Consider the following 17,121-nt stretch of genomic DNA (forward strand, 5'->3'; position numbering starts at 1 on the left):
ATACATGCTGTGTCTTATCAAGACAATTTTATGACCCATGCAACATTTTTCTTTTATTATTTCCATGCTGGTGCTTGAAATGTGCTCAAATGAGCAAAAAAAGACAAACAAGGAGATAAAGGAAAATGAGGCGAGGAGTGGTTCAAAGGGGTATTTAATCCAAAGAAAAAAAAAGGGCAAACAAGGTACTCAGATAAATTAAAAAAAATTCAAAATGTGAAACAAGGATCAAAGTAACAAACAAACACTACTGGCATGGACAATGAATCGATAAGAAGTGAAAGCAAACAGGGAACTAAATACAAACAAATTTACGAGACAACGAGGAACACCTGGACAAGACAAAAAAAGCTTGGTTGGAGTTGATTGGGAATGGGATGACAAGCACAGGTGGACACAATCAGCTTTAACAAAAGACACACCAAACACCTGATGCGAAATACTCAACCAAAATCCACAAACAGATCAAGTTGCCTGCTGTAATTCTGAGAAGTTCAACAAAAGGATCGAAGAAAATGTGCATTAAGTATTTTTTTTTGTTAGTTGTTTTGTGTCTCTGTGAAAACAAAAGTTGGGTTGCTGTCATTTTTTTGCAGGAAATTTTATTTTATTTATTTATTTATTTATTTATTATTTGATGCTAAAAAAATATCTTGTTTTGAAAAGTTACAGGCTTCTAATTATTTGCCTGCTTTTACTCCACACAATGCTTTTTAATGTACTTGGGAAAAAAAAGATGACTTTTAATGATTTACCAGAATTATATTTATTCAACTTCTGCTTATTTCGTCACAGTCTTTGCATCTATACATTCAAATGACAATGAAAACAAAAATGCCTCAATCTGTCAGCCATCTTTTAACTTCATGTAACTTGATAAAAACAAAAGTGAAAAAACATTTGAAAAAAGAATGTAGAAGATTATTCTGAAAATTATCTTTAAATATAAATAGAAGAAAATATCATACAATTATAGTTGACAAAGTTTAGATTTGTATTTCAGTTCCTTCACATAAAATAAGATGATCTAGTAGTTGGTACAGGGCAAGAAGTAGTTGTTTCTCAACACACGGAAAAACGTCCCGGTGCTCAGGCTGTACTCATACATTCGGGATCCACTGTAGATGTAGGTAAAATCTGGAAAACAGAAGCTCAGTTTTAGTTTTTTTTACACTTGTAAAAAAAAAAAATACATTATTAATTATTATTAAGTGATTATTAACTCACGATTGTACTGCAAAGCTGCCGTCACTTTCTCATTTAGGCCAGTAAAGGTCTCATTGACACGTTTGGGGAATCCGTCGTCTCTTTTCTTCGTGGCTTCATCATAGCTTTTAACAAAAAGAACATTTCATTTGCAGTCACCTCATTCCTAGCAATCGATGGCATGATCGTTTGATTTAGAACATACCTGTAGTAAGATCTCCCAACAAAGAACAGTGTTTTTCTTGAATCCACATCATATAGAGCTGCGTCAATTTTTTTCAGTTGTTTGGGCAGACCGAAAGTTGATATTGACTTTGGATATCCTTGAACAAGATCATAGCCACGGAAAGCCCAAACTCGACGACCTGCATCAAGAAAAGCCTTTTAACTCGTTTACTCCCATTGACGGCTAAAGACGTCAAAGATTCTTTTTTTTTTTTTTACTCGGCTGGTTAATGGACGCATGACAGAGATATATTTTTTGTTTCATCTGAACACTTTAGGTACTTTCAAACTAGCCAATTTGTCGCATGCAAACGTCGACGAGTGCAGCCTGATGTGAATGCAAGCCAGGAAGGGACAGGCAATCGTGCCAACGAATCCTATGGCAGAACTCGGCCAGCGTGATTGCGAGACTGATAACACATACTGTACCTTGAAAGAGAAAAACATTCCCCGACTGTTGGCTTTCATAAGCAGCATCAATTTTCTTGGGGGCGCTGGGCCACAAGTTGGTGATGAAACTTTGCTGAGGTGTCCTGCTCTGAGGATACACACGCCAAAAGAACCTGAAAGCACAAAATCGATTAATTAACTACAATAAATGAATGTTTTTCGTTCTATGATTTGTTCTAGTTTTTCCCGATTGCGATACCTGTCTTTGAAGAAGAGCATCTCTCCTCGCAAGGTGGCCACAGCGTCCAGCACTAGGCTTGAGTCACACGCATCAGGAGTGCTGGGGGGCTGCGGCTTATCAGGATTTGTATCGGGATCCGTATCAGGATTGGGACCTGGAGATGAAACGTGCAATTGTTCCTTGCTGATTTTCAGAAAAAGAAATTTACACTCTTGATGACTTTTAGAAAATAATTAATTACCATAAAGGGACTGGATTCCATTGACATCATCTTGCGGCAGACGGAAGTTGGAAGGATTTGTGTATGAGTAAACAGGGTACATGAGGGCACCGGGATCATTCGAATGACTTAATCCCAATGAATGACCAAACTCATGAGCCGCCACCAGGAAGAGAACATATCCTGTACAACAGCAAAAAATAATCAGTCATGAGGCTATTGCCGGGGCATTTTTAGAATGAACAGACATGAATGCATTCTCAAACGGAACTCACCAGAATTTGAACGAAAAGTGAAGGTCTCGTCCTCGTCAAAATGAGCATCTCCTCCAATGCCGGAAGATGGCGCAAAGGCGTGGGCAAGAGTTCCATCAGGGCCATCGAAGGGGTAATAATCACCATGTGCTGAGAAGAATAACATTTTTATATTAGAGGTGACACAGCAAAGCACAGAATGTTACAGATGCTTTACAGAACAGCCAAAGTTGACCAGGAGACAATCTTTGTGTTCATGATTCGAAAAAGACGGGAAATAGCTTTCAAACAACGCGTGCTGCTTTTCTGTGGATTTTTCTTTCCCCAGTAAGGGCGCTCTGTGATTAAGAAAATATGATAAATAAATCTCGATTTTTTTTTTTTCCCTCTTGGGTCTGTTCTGTTTTAATTAGCAAAGTTGTTAAAAGGCACAGTTTTAACAATCTGTTTTTGTACTTTTATGTGCATTCATAGTGCAAAATCGTTCTGTACATGCAGTAAGGAACTTTTTTTTTTATATCATAGAAAACTCTGGCTTATAGTCTGGTGCAGCTTGTATTTATTTATTTATTTATTTATTGGGAGTTGCTGCGGCTTATAGAAAGGTGCAGAAAATACGATACATATTCAGTCAATTGTGTCTTTAAAAAATTATCCACACCACGGCTATAATAGTTTGGGATTTTTCATTATAGTTGTAACTTTTTGTATTCAGTTCGGATTTACAGCAGGTTTGTTAGTTTTTCTTCGTTATTTTGTTTTAAATACTTTGTTTGAGTTACGTTTGTATGAGTTGTAGTATTAGTTTTAGTTTTTTATTTAGTATTAGTTTTAGTTTTTTATTTAGTATTTGTTGCCGGCGTTATAAAGAAAAGCAAACTACAAATCGCAAACGACAGTTCAACCTTCCAGCTGAACGGTATTACCAATATAATTACATTTCAATTAAAGGCTGAAAGCTCATTTTTGGAAATACATTGAAAGAGACATAAAGGGGAGACATTTTTTTGCTGTAATTATGGTTAGGTTAAGTTCATTTTAGAAATGTAAAATATAGTTTCAGTTAGTTTTTGTTTTTACTAAAGTTTTAGTTATAAGTTTTTACTAGCTAAAAAAGATTGGGTTTGCTTGTCAGGACTGCTGGCAAATAAATTGCATTTTCAGTAAATACCGTACTAACGAACTGCGGTTGTATGTTTTTAGATTCTGTACTTACACAGGCGACCAAATGAGATCATGATGTCCGCTGTGCCGCTGTAGATTCTCGTGAATCTAAGAGGAGTAACTTTGGCCCAAACGTTCAGCGCTCTTTCTATGGAGTAATCGACTTCTGACTGAGACATGTCTGGTGTGTAGTTCTCTATCCTGCAGAATATGAACCATATACAATCATTATGTAGTCATTCAAGTACTAATTATTTATTTTCAAGCACAAATCCTGTTTTGAGTAATGAGACACAAAAAGCAACCTTCAATTTGTGACTGTTCTACTATTGAAAGTCATTTACCTGTATGTCAGACTATCTTTCTGCCACTTGAGGTTGTTTCCAAAAGTCGAGAAATGGGCAACCTTGGTGTCTGGAACGCCACAGCGGGGCTTCTTCATCATCTCCAAGGTGTCAACATCCATTGTTCCGGTGATTTGTAAACCGAAGAATCTCTGCATGTCACTCAGCTTTTTGTTGAGTTCGCTGAACCCACGTCGGAAAGATGGGCCACTTTCATCTTTCAGGTCATAGAATTTTTTCAGGTAGCTCTGCAAAAGAAGGCAACTTCATCGTATTAAAAATATATTACAGGGTATATGTGCACTCTAGGTTTAGGCGGGTCGACGTCAAGCCTGCTCACAATAAAAGAAAAATCCAAACATACCTCTGCAAAAGACTCATCCTGCGCTGTCATATGCGACACAGGCCCACCGTAAACTGCAGCTGCTAAGCATAGTAAAGTTGACACGGTAAGAGCAACCATGTTTCTTCGATCGATTCAACTTGTGTTCCTGCGCTCATCGCAGTTCTTATATAGTCCAAATGTTTCGATAGTGAGAAACCACAATTGTCCATATATGGATGAAGAGGAAGTTGGGTTTGATTACTCACTCATCTTCAAAGTTTTCCATAACAACTCTGTAATTGTGATTTGAGAAATTATTGAGGCAGATTGACAAGAAAATATGATGGAATTCGACTGGATCTAACATAATGACATGAAATACAAATTTTAAATATTGATGCCCGAAACAATGCATTCAACAGCTCAAGCCACAAATGATTTAATTGGATTGTTGTAGCTTTACAACAGTGTAAATCCTATAAATTATTTTGTTGGGGGACTTCTTCCCTTAGAACATCATTTTTATTTTAACTCAATAAAATAACATTTTAAATTACAGGCAAATTAATTCAACGCGTGCAAATTTTTATATTTTACAGTGTAAGTGTACCTAATTGCCAGTATTTTTTATGTTTGTTATGCATAACATTTAATAAATAATTAATTACATTTTTAAACGTCTCAGTCTGATGACAATATGAAACTAAGGCAGAAAAAAAACATGTTTTTTTTTTATATACTATATATCAGGTGTGGGCAAACTACGGCCCGGGGGCCACATGCGGCCCGTTAAACATTTTAATCCGACCCGCCGAAATTGAAAAAAAAAAATTATTAATAAACCTTGTTAATGTTTTATTTTCTAAATACTGTGGTTTGTCAAAGACATATATTTTTTCATAATGCTTTTGTTCATTTTCATTTAAAATTAAATGTTTTTTTTTTTTCTACCAAAAGACTCCATCCATCTGCTCGTGGTCCGGCCCCTCTGTCAAATTTTAGAACCCATTGTGGCCCGCCAATCAAAAAGTCTGCCCACCCCTGCTACATATGAATATGGGGTATTTTTTAAATTAAATAATGATAATATAATTAGATTTCTCTAGCATTCAAATATTTTCAGTAGAATAACAGAAAAATAACTGTACTTTAAACGTTTACCTTGAAACAATAAGCAGCTCTATGACTAAAAGCTGAAAATTGGAATGAGAAAATACCATTATTACAACACCATGTTACATACAAACAAAAGATGTGCCCACTCCCTTGGCGTGCCACCCATTTCCCCGTTATAGTTTGCAACAGTACACTGCAATTATTGCCAAATATGGACTCATCATTTTGACAAATGTGCTGGTCATTTCTTTTGTTTTATACTCTAAATCCATATAAATTCTATTATTGCATTTGCAGATTGACAAGAAATAACATGTTCACTTGAGTTTGAGTCAAGTGTGAATAAAATACCATAACATTTAGAGGGAAGGAGCAACATCTTTATAGCACACAGTTGGGTTAGAATGCAGTAACCTTCAATCTTTAATCTAGTTATAAAACTAGTTGAGACTGAATTTCCAGCGCCTTTACTTAGATGCAAGTTGTGTATGCCATTTTTTTCACGAGCTTCAGTTAAATCAACTGCATCAACACACACTATTCTACATAGAAACAAATGCAAAAAATAAATAAATAGTTATGCTGCATTATGTGAAACGCAATATTGCCTAAAACGCATTGCTGCGTAATGCACAAAACGAGAGGCAAGACAAGGAAGGTGATGTAACTGCTCTGACGGACGGACGGCAACAGCAACAATGAAGTAATGCCGATCACGTCATTGCAGTAAGCTTATTGCACACTAATATTGTGCATGGTGACCACAGAAAAATTGTTTTGGCTCCGTATGCCATAATGGTTGACTGAATTCAATGTGACAAAAAGATACATACTCCCTCTCATAAGACCCCTTCAAAGTCATCAAGATGAATCAGCTACGAATCGACGCAAGATGACCACAACCCAACACTGGACACAATGCTCCAACCACACAGGAAATGGATGCATTTTAGTTCCGTCATTGCCAAAAGGCCGCTAGTCTGATTCATCTTAACAGTGTAGAATGAATAACCAAGCGGTCTCTAGCCACAAATGCACCATCAATCAAAATCAGGTTCTGCAAAGATAATCATGCTGATGTGTCGGTTACCTTTTTTACCTTTGTGGGTGGAGTAAGATATTAGAAATGAGTGTGCTTTGCTACTCTGCGTGGTGGTAAACATGACATATTTAAATACAGCAAGAGTCTAAATCGTTATCAGGATCATGCAGAGCTTGCTGATGAGCAGAACATTTCAATCAAGTGTGTTGGTGGAGACAGAAATGGAAAATTGTTGTATTTTTTGTGTAATGAACATTCACTTTTCGCGAACATAAGGCGCACTTTAAAGTCTCAGAAATTCCCCAAAACAGACGGGGAGCCCTGTGATGCCTTGTGTATACACTGAGACCCATAGATCTGTACACGTGCGATCTACTGGAGCAACGGCCGATCTTTTGGTGATGGTTTGAGAGAGTCAGAACAGACCAGTATGTGCTCGCGGGAGAAAGCTGAACAAAAGGGCAGCAGTCCACGATGCCTTAGTTTATCTTGTCCTTCATGTTATTGCAAGCAAGAAACATCACAGGTTTAGGCAATAGACTGACCCCCCCCAAAAAAAAAAAAACACTACCCAGAGCACACCACTCACATCTCTCTAACCTGATTGGCCCAGGCTGTGATAGGCTCCCAGAATGCATTGCAATACTCTTTTTGTGTTATTTTTATTTCTTTTTGGGATATGAATGGCATGAGAGATTCATGTTTTGTGTTAATTGTGTTTCTTTGTTTCATTGTTTGCTTGTATGCTGTTCAGTGATAGTTTTGGTTTTCATTTAAAACCGTGACTCTAAGGAGTGTGGTGACTGGTGATGTCCCTCCCCTGACACTGTTATCTGCTGCATTGTCTTGCGAGCTCCAACAGCAGATTATTGACAAAGCTCCCTTACTCTGACTGAGAACTAGCATGCGCGAGCTAGCATGCGTGACCTAGCATGCGCTGCGCTTTTCATACGGTCCTTTTTAAAAAAAATAATAATAAATCGTAACTCCGAATATACAAACACAACTAATGGGTGACAAACATGGATGTAAAGAAATATACAAGACAAAAATATATTAAAAAGCATTAGCAGGCGCGCAAGCCATCACAGCCAATCACATCTAGCAAGCCGATCACATCTTTAACAGACTCTGTTTAATGTCCCTGTACAAATGGCCTGGTGTGAGTACACCTTTAGTCATAACGATACAATAACAACAATTGCCTCACAGCAAGCAGATTCCGACTTCATCTTGAACCTTTCTGTAAAGGAGTTTCCTGTGCTGTGTTTGGTGTTACAAAACACCTTAGAAGACAACAGGCTCAGGCTTGCGGCAGCAGCCTGCTATTATGTGGCTAATAATCATTGTATACAAAGGATGTTATTGAGAAAGACAGATGTTTTGCAATGCTTCTAGTGGCACCAGGCTGTTCAGCTAACATGAGCTGCTAGGGGTGTAACGGTACGTGTTCCAAACTACAACATATTAGGTAAGGGGTTGGAAGGATAAACTGCATTGTGCTTAAGTCACATGTCTCGATGAACTAATTTGATTCTGACTTGGAAGATGAAGTCCTGAACTTTATTTAGCCAACCCTGCCGGTCAATTATGGCACATTTGAGAGAGACAACCTCCATTTCACACAGTTCTGAATGATGCATGTTGAATAATGTGTAAAATGGGGTCGACTGATATATTGTTTTATTGTCATTGTGCAGAGTAGAGGTACATAGCCAGTGAAATGCAGCTAGCACCTAATCAGAAGTGCAAAAATAAATTATATACCGCAACATAAGTGATGCATCATCTGTTATGTACAATGATGAACAATGAGGTTACAATATACAAGTCATATATCATATAGTATGTATACATGTGTATAGGATATAAACATATTTACAGATTAATATATACAGTACCATTTCATAGTTTTAGGAGGTTAAGTCAGTGCAGCATATAATAGCGCAAATACCAAGTTCGTTAAAGTCTTCAGTGAGTGAGTGCGATGCTATAGGATAGTTGGGAAGTTCAACAAAATTTCAGCACGGAAGCTCTTCCTGAGCTTAAAAGTTGAAGCAGAACCTCATCAGTCCAAAAGTTACAGAGGTATGTGCTGCGTGATAAGTAGTGATGGGTAAATGAAGCTTCAAATCTGCTTCATGAAGCACTTGTAGTATTTTTGGACTCCAGTAGATGGCACTCACTGTTCAACATTGGGCTAAAAGCACACTGACTTGCCATTTTTTTTTAAACGCTTTATTTAAACCAACAGTGCCATCTAAAGGACTCCAAAATATAACAACTGGTTCATGAAGCACATTTGAAGCTTCATTTTCCCATCACTAGTCATCAGCTGTGATAAGTGAGGGTTTCGAGGGAGGACTCAGTCTTGGAGCAGTATCCTTGTGTTGTGATTATCCATGGGCGAGGGTGCAGTGGAGTGACATTAAGGCTTTAAAGGCTTTACAAGACAGGTTGTAAATGACATACTGATTTAAAAAACATACATCCACTTTCAAGTGACCCATTCTTGATATTATTGTGCTTACATTTACGGTACTGTGCTTACTTGTACTGAGCACCTGAAACTACATGCATGTGCAGGCACCCAAATAAAAAAAAAAAAACAAAAAAAAACAAACATAACTGTTTGTTATGGTTGGTCCTAATTTTCAAAGTACACTGATATATTGCTCGGACAAAATCCGATTCAATGAAGATGGGAGGTTGCGTAATATGTAAATAAAAACAGGATACAAGGATTTGCAAATTCTTTTCAACCTACATTCAATTGAATACAAACACAAGATATTTCATGTTTTAACTCAAGAAAGTTAGGCCGGTGATTGCCCAAAGACAGCTTAGATAGGCTCCAGGACGTATTACTATTTTTGAGAATGAATGGATGAGTTATTGGGCGCGGGGGGGTTCCGCAAATATTATTTCTCATTTTGAATTTGACGCCGGCAATATGTTCCAAAAATCTGTAACTGAGTCATCAAAACACAAAGAAAGTTGTGTAATACTTAAAAAAAAACATCTGTTGGGAATATTCCACAGCTAAACAGTTACATTTGAATTGAAATTTGATAGAAATGGAGCGAGGTTCACCGGTGTGAATAACTGAGCTTAGTTTGACAGTTTAACTCATTCGCTACCAGCCGAGTTAAAATAAATATATAAAATAATTAATTAATTAAACAAAACAAAAAAAGATCTTTGACGTCTTTAGCCGTCAATGGCACTAAATGAGTTAAGAACGTTTGTCAACGTACAATTACAAGGAAGAAATTCAGGGATTTCATCATCTCTAGTCAATATCATTAACAGACTAAGAATCTGGGGAAATCTCCGGATGAAGACGAAAAATACATGGCCATAATCTTCGATCCCTCAGAGAGCCCGTATTCAAAAGCGACATCACGATGTAAAGAATATCACCACATGGGCTGCGGAACCATTGTCAGTTAACAATTCATTACTACATCTACAAATGGAACGTTAACCTGGACCATGGAAAGCCATAAATCAACGACATCCAGAAACATCCTGGGCAAGCTCATTTGATTTGATTTGGTCTGACGCAAAGTCAAAAAGTGTGTGGTCTACCGAGTCCACATTTCAAATTATTTTTGAAAATCATAGATGTTGTGTTCCTCCGGGCCAAAGAGAAATAGGTCCAGCCTGGTTGTCATTAGCAAGGATCAAAAGACAGCAACTGTGATGGTATGGAGCAAAGGGGAACTTGCACATCTGTAGAGGCACTACAAATGCAGAAAGGCACGTCGCGGTTTTACCATGACATGTTCCCATTCAAGAAATGTCTTATTCGGGGACGTCCCGGTTTATTTATGTAAGACAACGGAAGCCACATCCTGTCCACGTTACAACAGCCTGCCTTTGTAGCAAAAGAGTGCGAGTAATAAACTTACCTGACAGCAGTCCAGACCCGCCTACCATTGAAAATGTGTGCCACATTATGAAGCGCAAAATACAAAAACAGAGACCTAATTAGTGTCCGCAGTTCCCAACAGCATTTTAAGTGTTGTTAAAAGGAAAGGCAATGCCCCTATTGCAGATTTTTTTTGGAGCATGTTGCAGGCATCAAATATAAAAATTAATAAATATTTGCTTGAAAAATAGTTCTTAGTCTTTAAATGTCAATTCAAAAATAATTAGCAATTTTTTTTAAATTTGTTTTAGCTAATGTCTCAACCTCAGGGGAATTGAGGTTAGTATTTGAATGACATCAAAAATAAAATTGGCCAGAAACGACAGTTCTACTGTATATCCGATCTACTTTAAAATAAAATCTATTAATACGAGCAAAGGTATTAGAATGTGTGAAAATTGTCTGGGAAGACCGCATTTTTACTATTTAGCAGCATTAAAAACATGAACACTGGACAACAGTGTATGACATAGACGAGAAAATATAAAGCGGAAAGATGGAAAATCCACCACAGACATTGAACGAAACCATTTGGAAGATCCGGAAGAACAAGAGATGTTGAGCGGGCGGCTCAAGGAAAACAAGAAGTTCACCAGGGGAAAAAAAACCCTGAAGGTTTTAGATGGCCAAGACTTTTGAGTAAGCCTCCCAAAAACATTTGAAAGAGGTTGCGGTGACAAAACACTGAAAGTTTGTTGATGGAAAGGATATGCATGTAAAAATAAAAAAATATATTATTTTAAGTCCATCAGTTTCGATACTTTTGCTCACCTTAAATAGGTTTTAAAATGTGTCTCCATTTTTGTGCGCAGTGGAAGTTGAGGGCAAAATGGTCTAAATCTGCGCGGACGTTTTGGAAGTTTCGCAGCTCGGCGCGGTTTAAAAAAAATAATACGTTCAATGATTTGATGACTGTGAATCAGAAGGTTGGATGCAAGCCATTGCCTTATGTAGGAATTGAATACGATGACATCACACATATCCGCCTCTGCCCCGATCAAATTCACCAAAATAACATTCAAATACCTGCGGCAATAATTGGACGTGGTTTCAGTAAGTGTAAAGTTTAGACATTCAGCCATCGCAAAATGTCCACCATGGCGCTGAGCAGCATGCGAAAATTCCCAAACAGGCAAAAGCAGCCTCACACCGGCACGAAAATCAAAATGCACCAATTTTTTTTTTTTATGCTCGAGTGCAGCTGTGCCTCTACGAAATTAACTAATTTACTACCATTGACGGCGAAAGACGTCAAAGATCCATTTTTTTTTTTACTCAGCTGGTACTTAATTAAGAGATTTGATGCCTACCCAAATGTTTTCAAAAAAATATAATTTTGCCAATCTCTACAGAAAGAGGAATTAAATTAAAAAATGCATTACAGGAAAAAAAAAATGAATTGGGTCACTTGAATATTTATATGTATCTTACTAGAGTAGGCGAAAGGCAGCAGGCAGAACCAATGTCGTGAAGCACTGTCCGAGGTGATTGTCGTAGGATATAATCCAACAGGAACTGGTGATGAGGGGATTCGAGTTGAAGAAATTGATGTCCAAAAACATCCGGGCCAAGTTTTGAACACAAATCCAGATATTGCATTGGCGCCGTTTTCTTTGTGTGCATTCCCATGTGAAACATCTTGTAAGAAAATAAAGTGCTGTGGCATGTTATTGTCCATGATTTAAAAAAAAAAAAAACATTGTAAACTGAGGATTCATTAAAAAATATGACTATAAACCACAAACAGCAAAGTCTGTTGTGCAATTTCTCGATTCTCCTGTACTTGGTTTGACTTGACAGGTTGGCTCCACCAGCCCACCCTTTGCATGACCCTCAACACCCTCCGGTATCGGCAGCAGTGATTCCTAAACCCTCAAAGACGCAGTGGAGCTTGTCTGTGCCTAACTGTGCAGTCGAGGGCTTATTCTGAAAACGCTCCAGCAAGCTTTGGAGCTCTTCCTCCAAATTCAGCGCCGCGGCAGACTGCTCGGTCTGTGTCGTGGAGGATTCTTCCTCAAATCGCTCCAGTATTACATGGAGCTCTTCCTCTAAGCTCTGAGGCTCAGACGAATTCACAGTCAATGGTCGGGTGTGCTTATCATGGGCCAGGGGCATGTAATTCACACCACTCAGAAGCTGTGAAAACTCCATCCCGGATGAAGTCGGAGCGGCCGGAGGCATGAAGTTATGGACGAAAGCAGGAAGGCTGGCTTTAGGCTGCGGCGGTGGTAAACACGAAATGTTGCTCACAGACTGGGACTCTCCCTGTGTTGGGTATCGATCAGGTCCCATCATGCCTGACTGGACTGGAGCCACGCACATCCTCGTGGGCTGTGGCGCTTCGGGATCTTGTTGAATAAGGAAAGATATCAATCAGTACACAACAGCACATATTTTTTGAATCAAACTAGCAGTGGTGGGCGGTCAAGGCCTTCTCTGTTGGCCGAACAAAATCAAGAAATCCTGATCATATTCTTCACATTGATGTCATATTATATCTGAGTGTTGTATTTTTAGTGAGAGTTTTTATCCAATCAGAATTCAGCGAGCTCCTGTTGCCAGGCATATTTCACAATACCAGTAGCGCGCACTATTCGTCCGAGGCCTTCAGATACAATTGTGCGGGCATCTGTTCAGTCAAAGTCAATGAACTTTCAGAGTTGGTAGACTGTTGCGATAGCCAATCAAATCACGAGTTGATGACAGTAAGGCCTTCTCGCTGAAGGTGATGAACGTGTTTTGTGATTGGATACTCACTCGTAAGGGGGCTATGCTTTGAATCGACACACCCGAAAGTCGTAACTGCCGACCGTTCAAAAATGTTACACAACCACAATGGCCGAAGGATGGAAAAGTGTGGATTTAATTGCAGATACACCTGCAAGGCCATTTTCAAGACGGACCTTTCAAGAGAAGGTATGTCGTCCAAAACTCACTCAGTACTGGGTAATGTGTTTTTCTGTATATTATTTGTCCAGCCAAACTGACATGAACGTTTGCAAGTGTTCGTGAATGTAGCGAATGCACGTTCACGTCAGGGTCAGCGTTCAAGGTCGCAAACATTCGGCAAGAGTTTTTGTATTTTTTTCTCGTTTTATTACAACAGGAAACATCTGGCGAACATCTGAACTGTATAAAATGTAACAGTATTTTAAAATTAAATCTAATTTTTACCAGTTTTTTTTTTTTTTTATGAACACTTGGGCCTACTATGCTACTGTATTTTAATGTTGGACATGATTGCGGCATTTTGAACATGTTGATTATCAACCTTTGTGACAATTTGCAAGCGAACCAAAGGATTACCTGTAACAGCAGCATTGCCCCTCATCCTCTTCCTCTTTTTGCCCTACACGATACGAATCAGACGTTTGCAAATACGAACAAAATATCCCAATCGATCTACAGTAGACGTGGTACGCAAAATACTGGACTCACATAGTTGTCACACATTGACCAGTTGGGATACAACTGAGCATGACGTCTCCTCTCAACATCTGCTTCCTCATAGTATTTGGCCTGGTCTTGCTGTGGTAGTGAATTCCACTGTGGACACATACCAAGGGTGTTACAAAACTCTAAGTAGTTGTTTTTTTTAATGTTATTGTAAACACATGTTAACTCATTCAATCCATAAGAGATACATGTACCTTTTCAAAAACGTAGTCCCCGCCTCCCAAAGACGTATTTATACGTCTTAGCCTTTTTTTTTTTTTTTTGCGTCATAGCTCCGTGTTTGTATCGCATTAGAACAGAATATTCTGTTGGCCTTGCAAAATCAGACCAAATCCAAAAAAAACGCTGGGATTGAGGGCTTTCCTCTAGTGAAAATGGCTGGGATTAATTAATCAACTAACTCTAAAAAAAATAAAATAAAAAAATAAAATAACAAGCGATGAAAATAAATGAAGATTATTTTTAAGATTGTAGGCTCCTGTATTGGATCTCATGATATTGTACTGTACCTAAATTTGAGGCTTGTGAGAGTAATATTCTGTGATTGAAGCATTCTCACCATTTCTCCCAGGATGACATTTACTGACGCACTGTCTTTCTTATCCAGTTTTCCCATGAGTGCTTTGCGATGCTTCCTTGCAAACACCATGAAGGCATTTGGTGGTTTCTTTATGTACTGCTGCTCCACCTCATCGTCGGCATCTCTCCTATTAAGGACGACAAAATTAGTTTTTAACCTCAGTGAAATTGGAAAAAAATTAACAAAAAATTTAAAATATTTTTTATTATTAAAAAAGAGCTAATCTTTATCAAAACATAATTTTGTGATTTAAAAAAATGATAATTAATATTTTTAAATAATTATTAATAGTAATAATTAATAATTATTTTCTTTTAGCGGGTTTTGTAAGAGAATTGGGTTTTGAAATGCAAAGGATGCCGCTATTCTAGGTGGTCCAAAACACTGGGCATCTTTAGCGGGCCAATTTCTCAAAATTTCTCCAAGTACATATGCTTTTTCCAGATTGGATTCCGGTTCCACCCAAACTTAATATGGAACACAGCTTTCTTCTGATTAGCATTTGGCGACTACAATTTTGTAGTCATTGTCAGTCTTTTGTGATGGCATCACCCAAAAATGACACACACACAAAACAAACAAAAAGCAGAACTAATTTGTTCACTGAGCGGAAATGTCGCAAGTGGTTGGGCATGATGAAAGTTTGAACAACAAAGTGAGATGTGAAATCATTTTCAGGTTGAAATCTGAAGAGATGTGTTTAACTTCTAAGGTTTCACAGCATATTTACATTGGTGTTAAATGTGTTTGACACTTACAGAAACACACCGGGAGTGAGATTTGGGTTCCCTGGCATCATCATTGTTGTGCCCCCCATCTGAAAAACAACAAAAAAAGAACAATGAAATAATTTAATTTTGGACAAAAAATGTGAACATAATTTTTTTCTCAGAAATGAGTGGCCAAGTCATCTTTTACCATTTGTGGGGGAGCAGCAGCAAAATTGACTGATGTTGGTGGAACGAAGTTTTGCACAGGCCACCAATACGGCACCTGCTGTGGAAAAGACATGAGAAGTTAGCACACCATATTAGCCGTGAGATTTAACACTTCTATCTACATCAGGCGTGGGCAAACTACGGTCCGGGGGCCACATGCGGCCTGTTAAACGTTTTAATCCGGCCCGTCCAACTTGACAAAAATTAAATTAATAAACCTTGTTAATCTTTTATTTTCTAATTACTGTGGTGTGTCAAAGACATACATATTGTTGTAATGCTTTTGTTCACTTTCATTTAAAATTAAATGTATTTTTTTTCTCCACTGAGGTGGTTACCAAAACACTCCATCCGCTGCTCCTGCTCCAACCCCTCTGTCAAATTTTCTAACCCATCAAAAGGTTTTCCCACCCCTGATCTACATGATAGTTGACCAGTATATTGTTTTTTTTTAATAATTGGGGGAATACATTCCAATTACACTTCATCTGAAAAAAGCTAAGTTCACAATTTCATGGTTAATGAAAAAAAATTTTGTCTTTACAAATAATGTAACATTTAGATTGACACGGCCGCGGTTTAACACATTTGAACTTACTTTTATAATTAGCAATGCAAGTAAACTTTAGTTTGTGTTGATTCCAAATCTGCCCTCGTTTTTTTTCTCTAGCACATCGGTTTTCATAACAATAATAAAATGTGAATTAAGTGTTAGGTTCAGCAAAAATGAAAACATCTCAATCACTTGACATGCTTGGAAATAATTAAAGGCATTTTGCATACGCAAAAGTACATTTAGGGACACATCAAGCCATCTCTGATTATTTTTGAAGGTTTACAGTAGTTTGTAGAATTGAACTGCATCATCCTGGGACCTGACATCAAGTTTGATGCTGAACTCAGTTCTGTCATAACTAGTGCACAACCACAACAATGTGCTCACGTTCAAACAAACCAACAAATCTGAAAGCATGCCAAGAGTAAATCCCAACTTTTACCATCCTGTATCTCATCACCATGTAAACATGTCAACATACGTTTTAGTTTGTCCGAACCCAGTTTACTCCCAAACCAGCAATACGTGACACATGTCAACTTCTCAGCACAAGTTGCTGTGTATGCTTCAAGTAAAAGAGAAGCAGGCTGCATCTATGCTTGCTTACCTGGCCGTGACTGTAATATCCTGCAGCACTGTTCATGTAGACCGGCGGCATGACAGCCTGAGGTCCGTTGAACATGTCCGGACCAGCGAGGGTCGGACCTTGCTCCGCGAAGCGAGGTAAGGCCTGGTAATTGAACCGCACGTCTCTCGGATCACAACTTGGCCACATCTGATCCATTTTGTCACATACTTTGCAATGACCAATGCGGAAAGAGCACAATGAGATTATGATTGCACATCTCAAATCCAGGTGACTTGAGTGCACGTAACACGCACAGATGGGATGACGGATTTGTCACAGTTTTGTAGGCGATAACATCAACTTTCACATAAATAAAACGTCTTCCGTGACACGTCCAACTACAGACACGTTTAAACTGTACAACATCACGTAATGCAATTATGACGTCTCACGTGTCAAGCGTGAGGATTTTCGATACGCGGAGGGGCACTTGAAGTTTCCCGTCCAAAAGTGATCCTCGGATATGTCCCGTTTCATTGCATTCATTCATTTATTTATTTTG

At 38.3% G+C, this 17,121-nt stretch overlaps 2 protein-coding genes across 2 annotated transcripts; both read right to left on the minus strand.

Annotated features, from left to right (window-relative positions):
* Nucleotides 1-750: 750 nt before the first annotated feature.
* Nucleotides 751-4,550, minus strand: LOC148320061 (collagenase 3-like). Its single transcript, XM_088279187.1, has 10 exons — nt 4,409-4,550; nt 4,045-4,292; nt 3,753-3,901; nt 2,558-2,686; nt 2,304-2,465; nt 2,081-2,216; nt 1,861-1,994; nt 1,412-1,571; nt 1,228-1,331; nt 751-1,137 (listed from the first exon to the last, which is right to left on the minus strand). Exons 1-10 carry the CDS (start codon nt 4,505-4,507, stop codon nt 1,028-1,030), a joined length of 1,431 nt encoding a protein of 476 aa, XP_088135313.1. The 5' UTR covers nt 4,508-4,550; the 3' UTR covers nt 751-1,027.
* Nucleotides 4,551-12,294: 7,744 nt separating this feature from the next.
* Nucleotides 12,295-16,775, minus strand: LOC148320062 (uncharacterized). The gene is made up of 7 exons (XM_088280269.1): nt 16,599-16,775; nt 15,416-15,493; nt 15,256-15,314; nt 14,477-14,624; nt 13,900-14,007; nt 13,768-13,810; nt 12,295-12,809 (listed from the first exon to the last, which is right to left on the minus strand). The coding sequence occupies exons 1-7, from the start codon at nt 16,773-16,775 to the stop codon at nt 12,295-12,297; spliced, it is 1,128 nt and encodes a 375-aa protein (XP_088136395.1).
* Between the last annotated feature and the right edge of the window lie 346 nt (nt 16,776-17,121).

The sequence above is a fragment of the Idiotropiscis lumnitzeri genome, chromosome 17, assembly GCF_059441095.1.
Source record: "Idiotropiscis lumnitzeri isolate Australia: NSW breed Sydney's pygmy pipehorse chromosome 17, RoL_Ilum_1.0, whole genome shotgun sequence".
Classification (NCBI taxonomy): Eukaryota; Metazoa; Chordata; class Actinopteri; order Syngnathiformes; family Syngnathidae; genus Idiotropiscis; species Idiotropiscis lumnitzeri.

Bases quoted from the DNA above. Each gene is read 5' to 3' on its own strand.
- LOC148320061 (XM_088279187.1), bottom strand. From the start codon at position 4,507: ATGGTTGCTCTTACCGTGTCAACTTTACTATGCTTAGCAGCTGCAGTT. The intron at 4,293-4,408 runs GTATGTTTGGAT...CTTCTTTTGCAG, and splicing joins AGGATGAGTCTTTTGCAGAG to AGCTACCTGAAAAAATTCTA. The intron at 1,138-1,227 runs GTGAGTTAATAA...TCTGTTTTCCAG, and splicing joins GGCAGCTTTGCAGTACAATC to ATTTTACCTACATCTACAGT.
- LOC148320062 (XM_088280269.1), bottom strand. From the start codon at position 16,775: ATGGATCAGATGTGGCCAAGTTGTGATCCGAGAGACGTGCGGTTCAAT. The intron at 13,811-13,899 runs GTGAGTCCAGTA...CGTATCGTGTAG, and splicing joins GGTCAATGTGTGACAACTAT to GGCAAAAAGAGGAAGAGGAT. The intron at 12,810-13,767 runs GTAATCCTTTGG...TTATTCAACAAG, and splicing joins GGGCAATGCTGCTGTTACAG to ATCCCGAAGCGCCACAGCCC.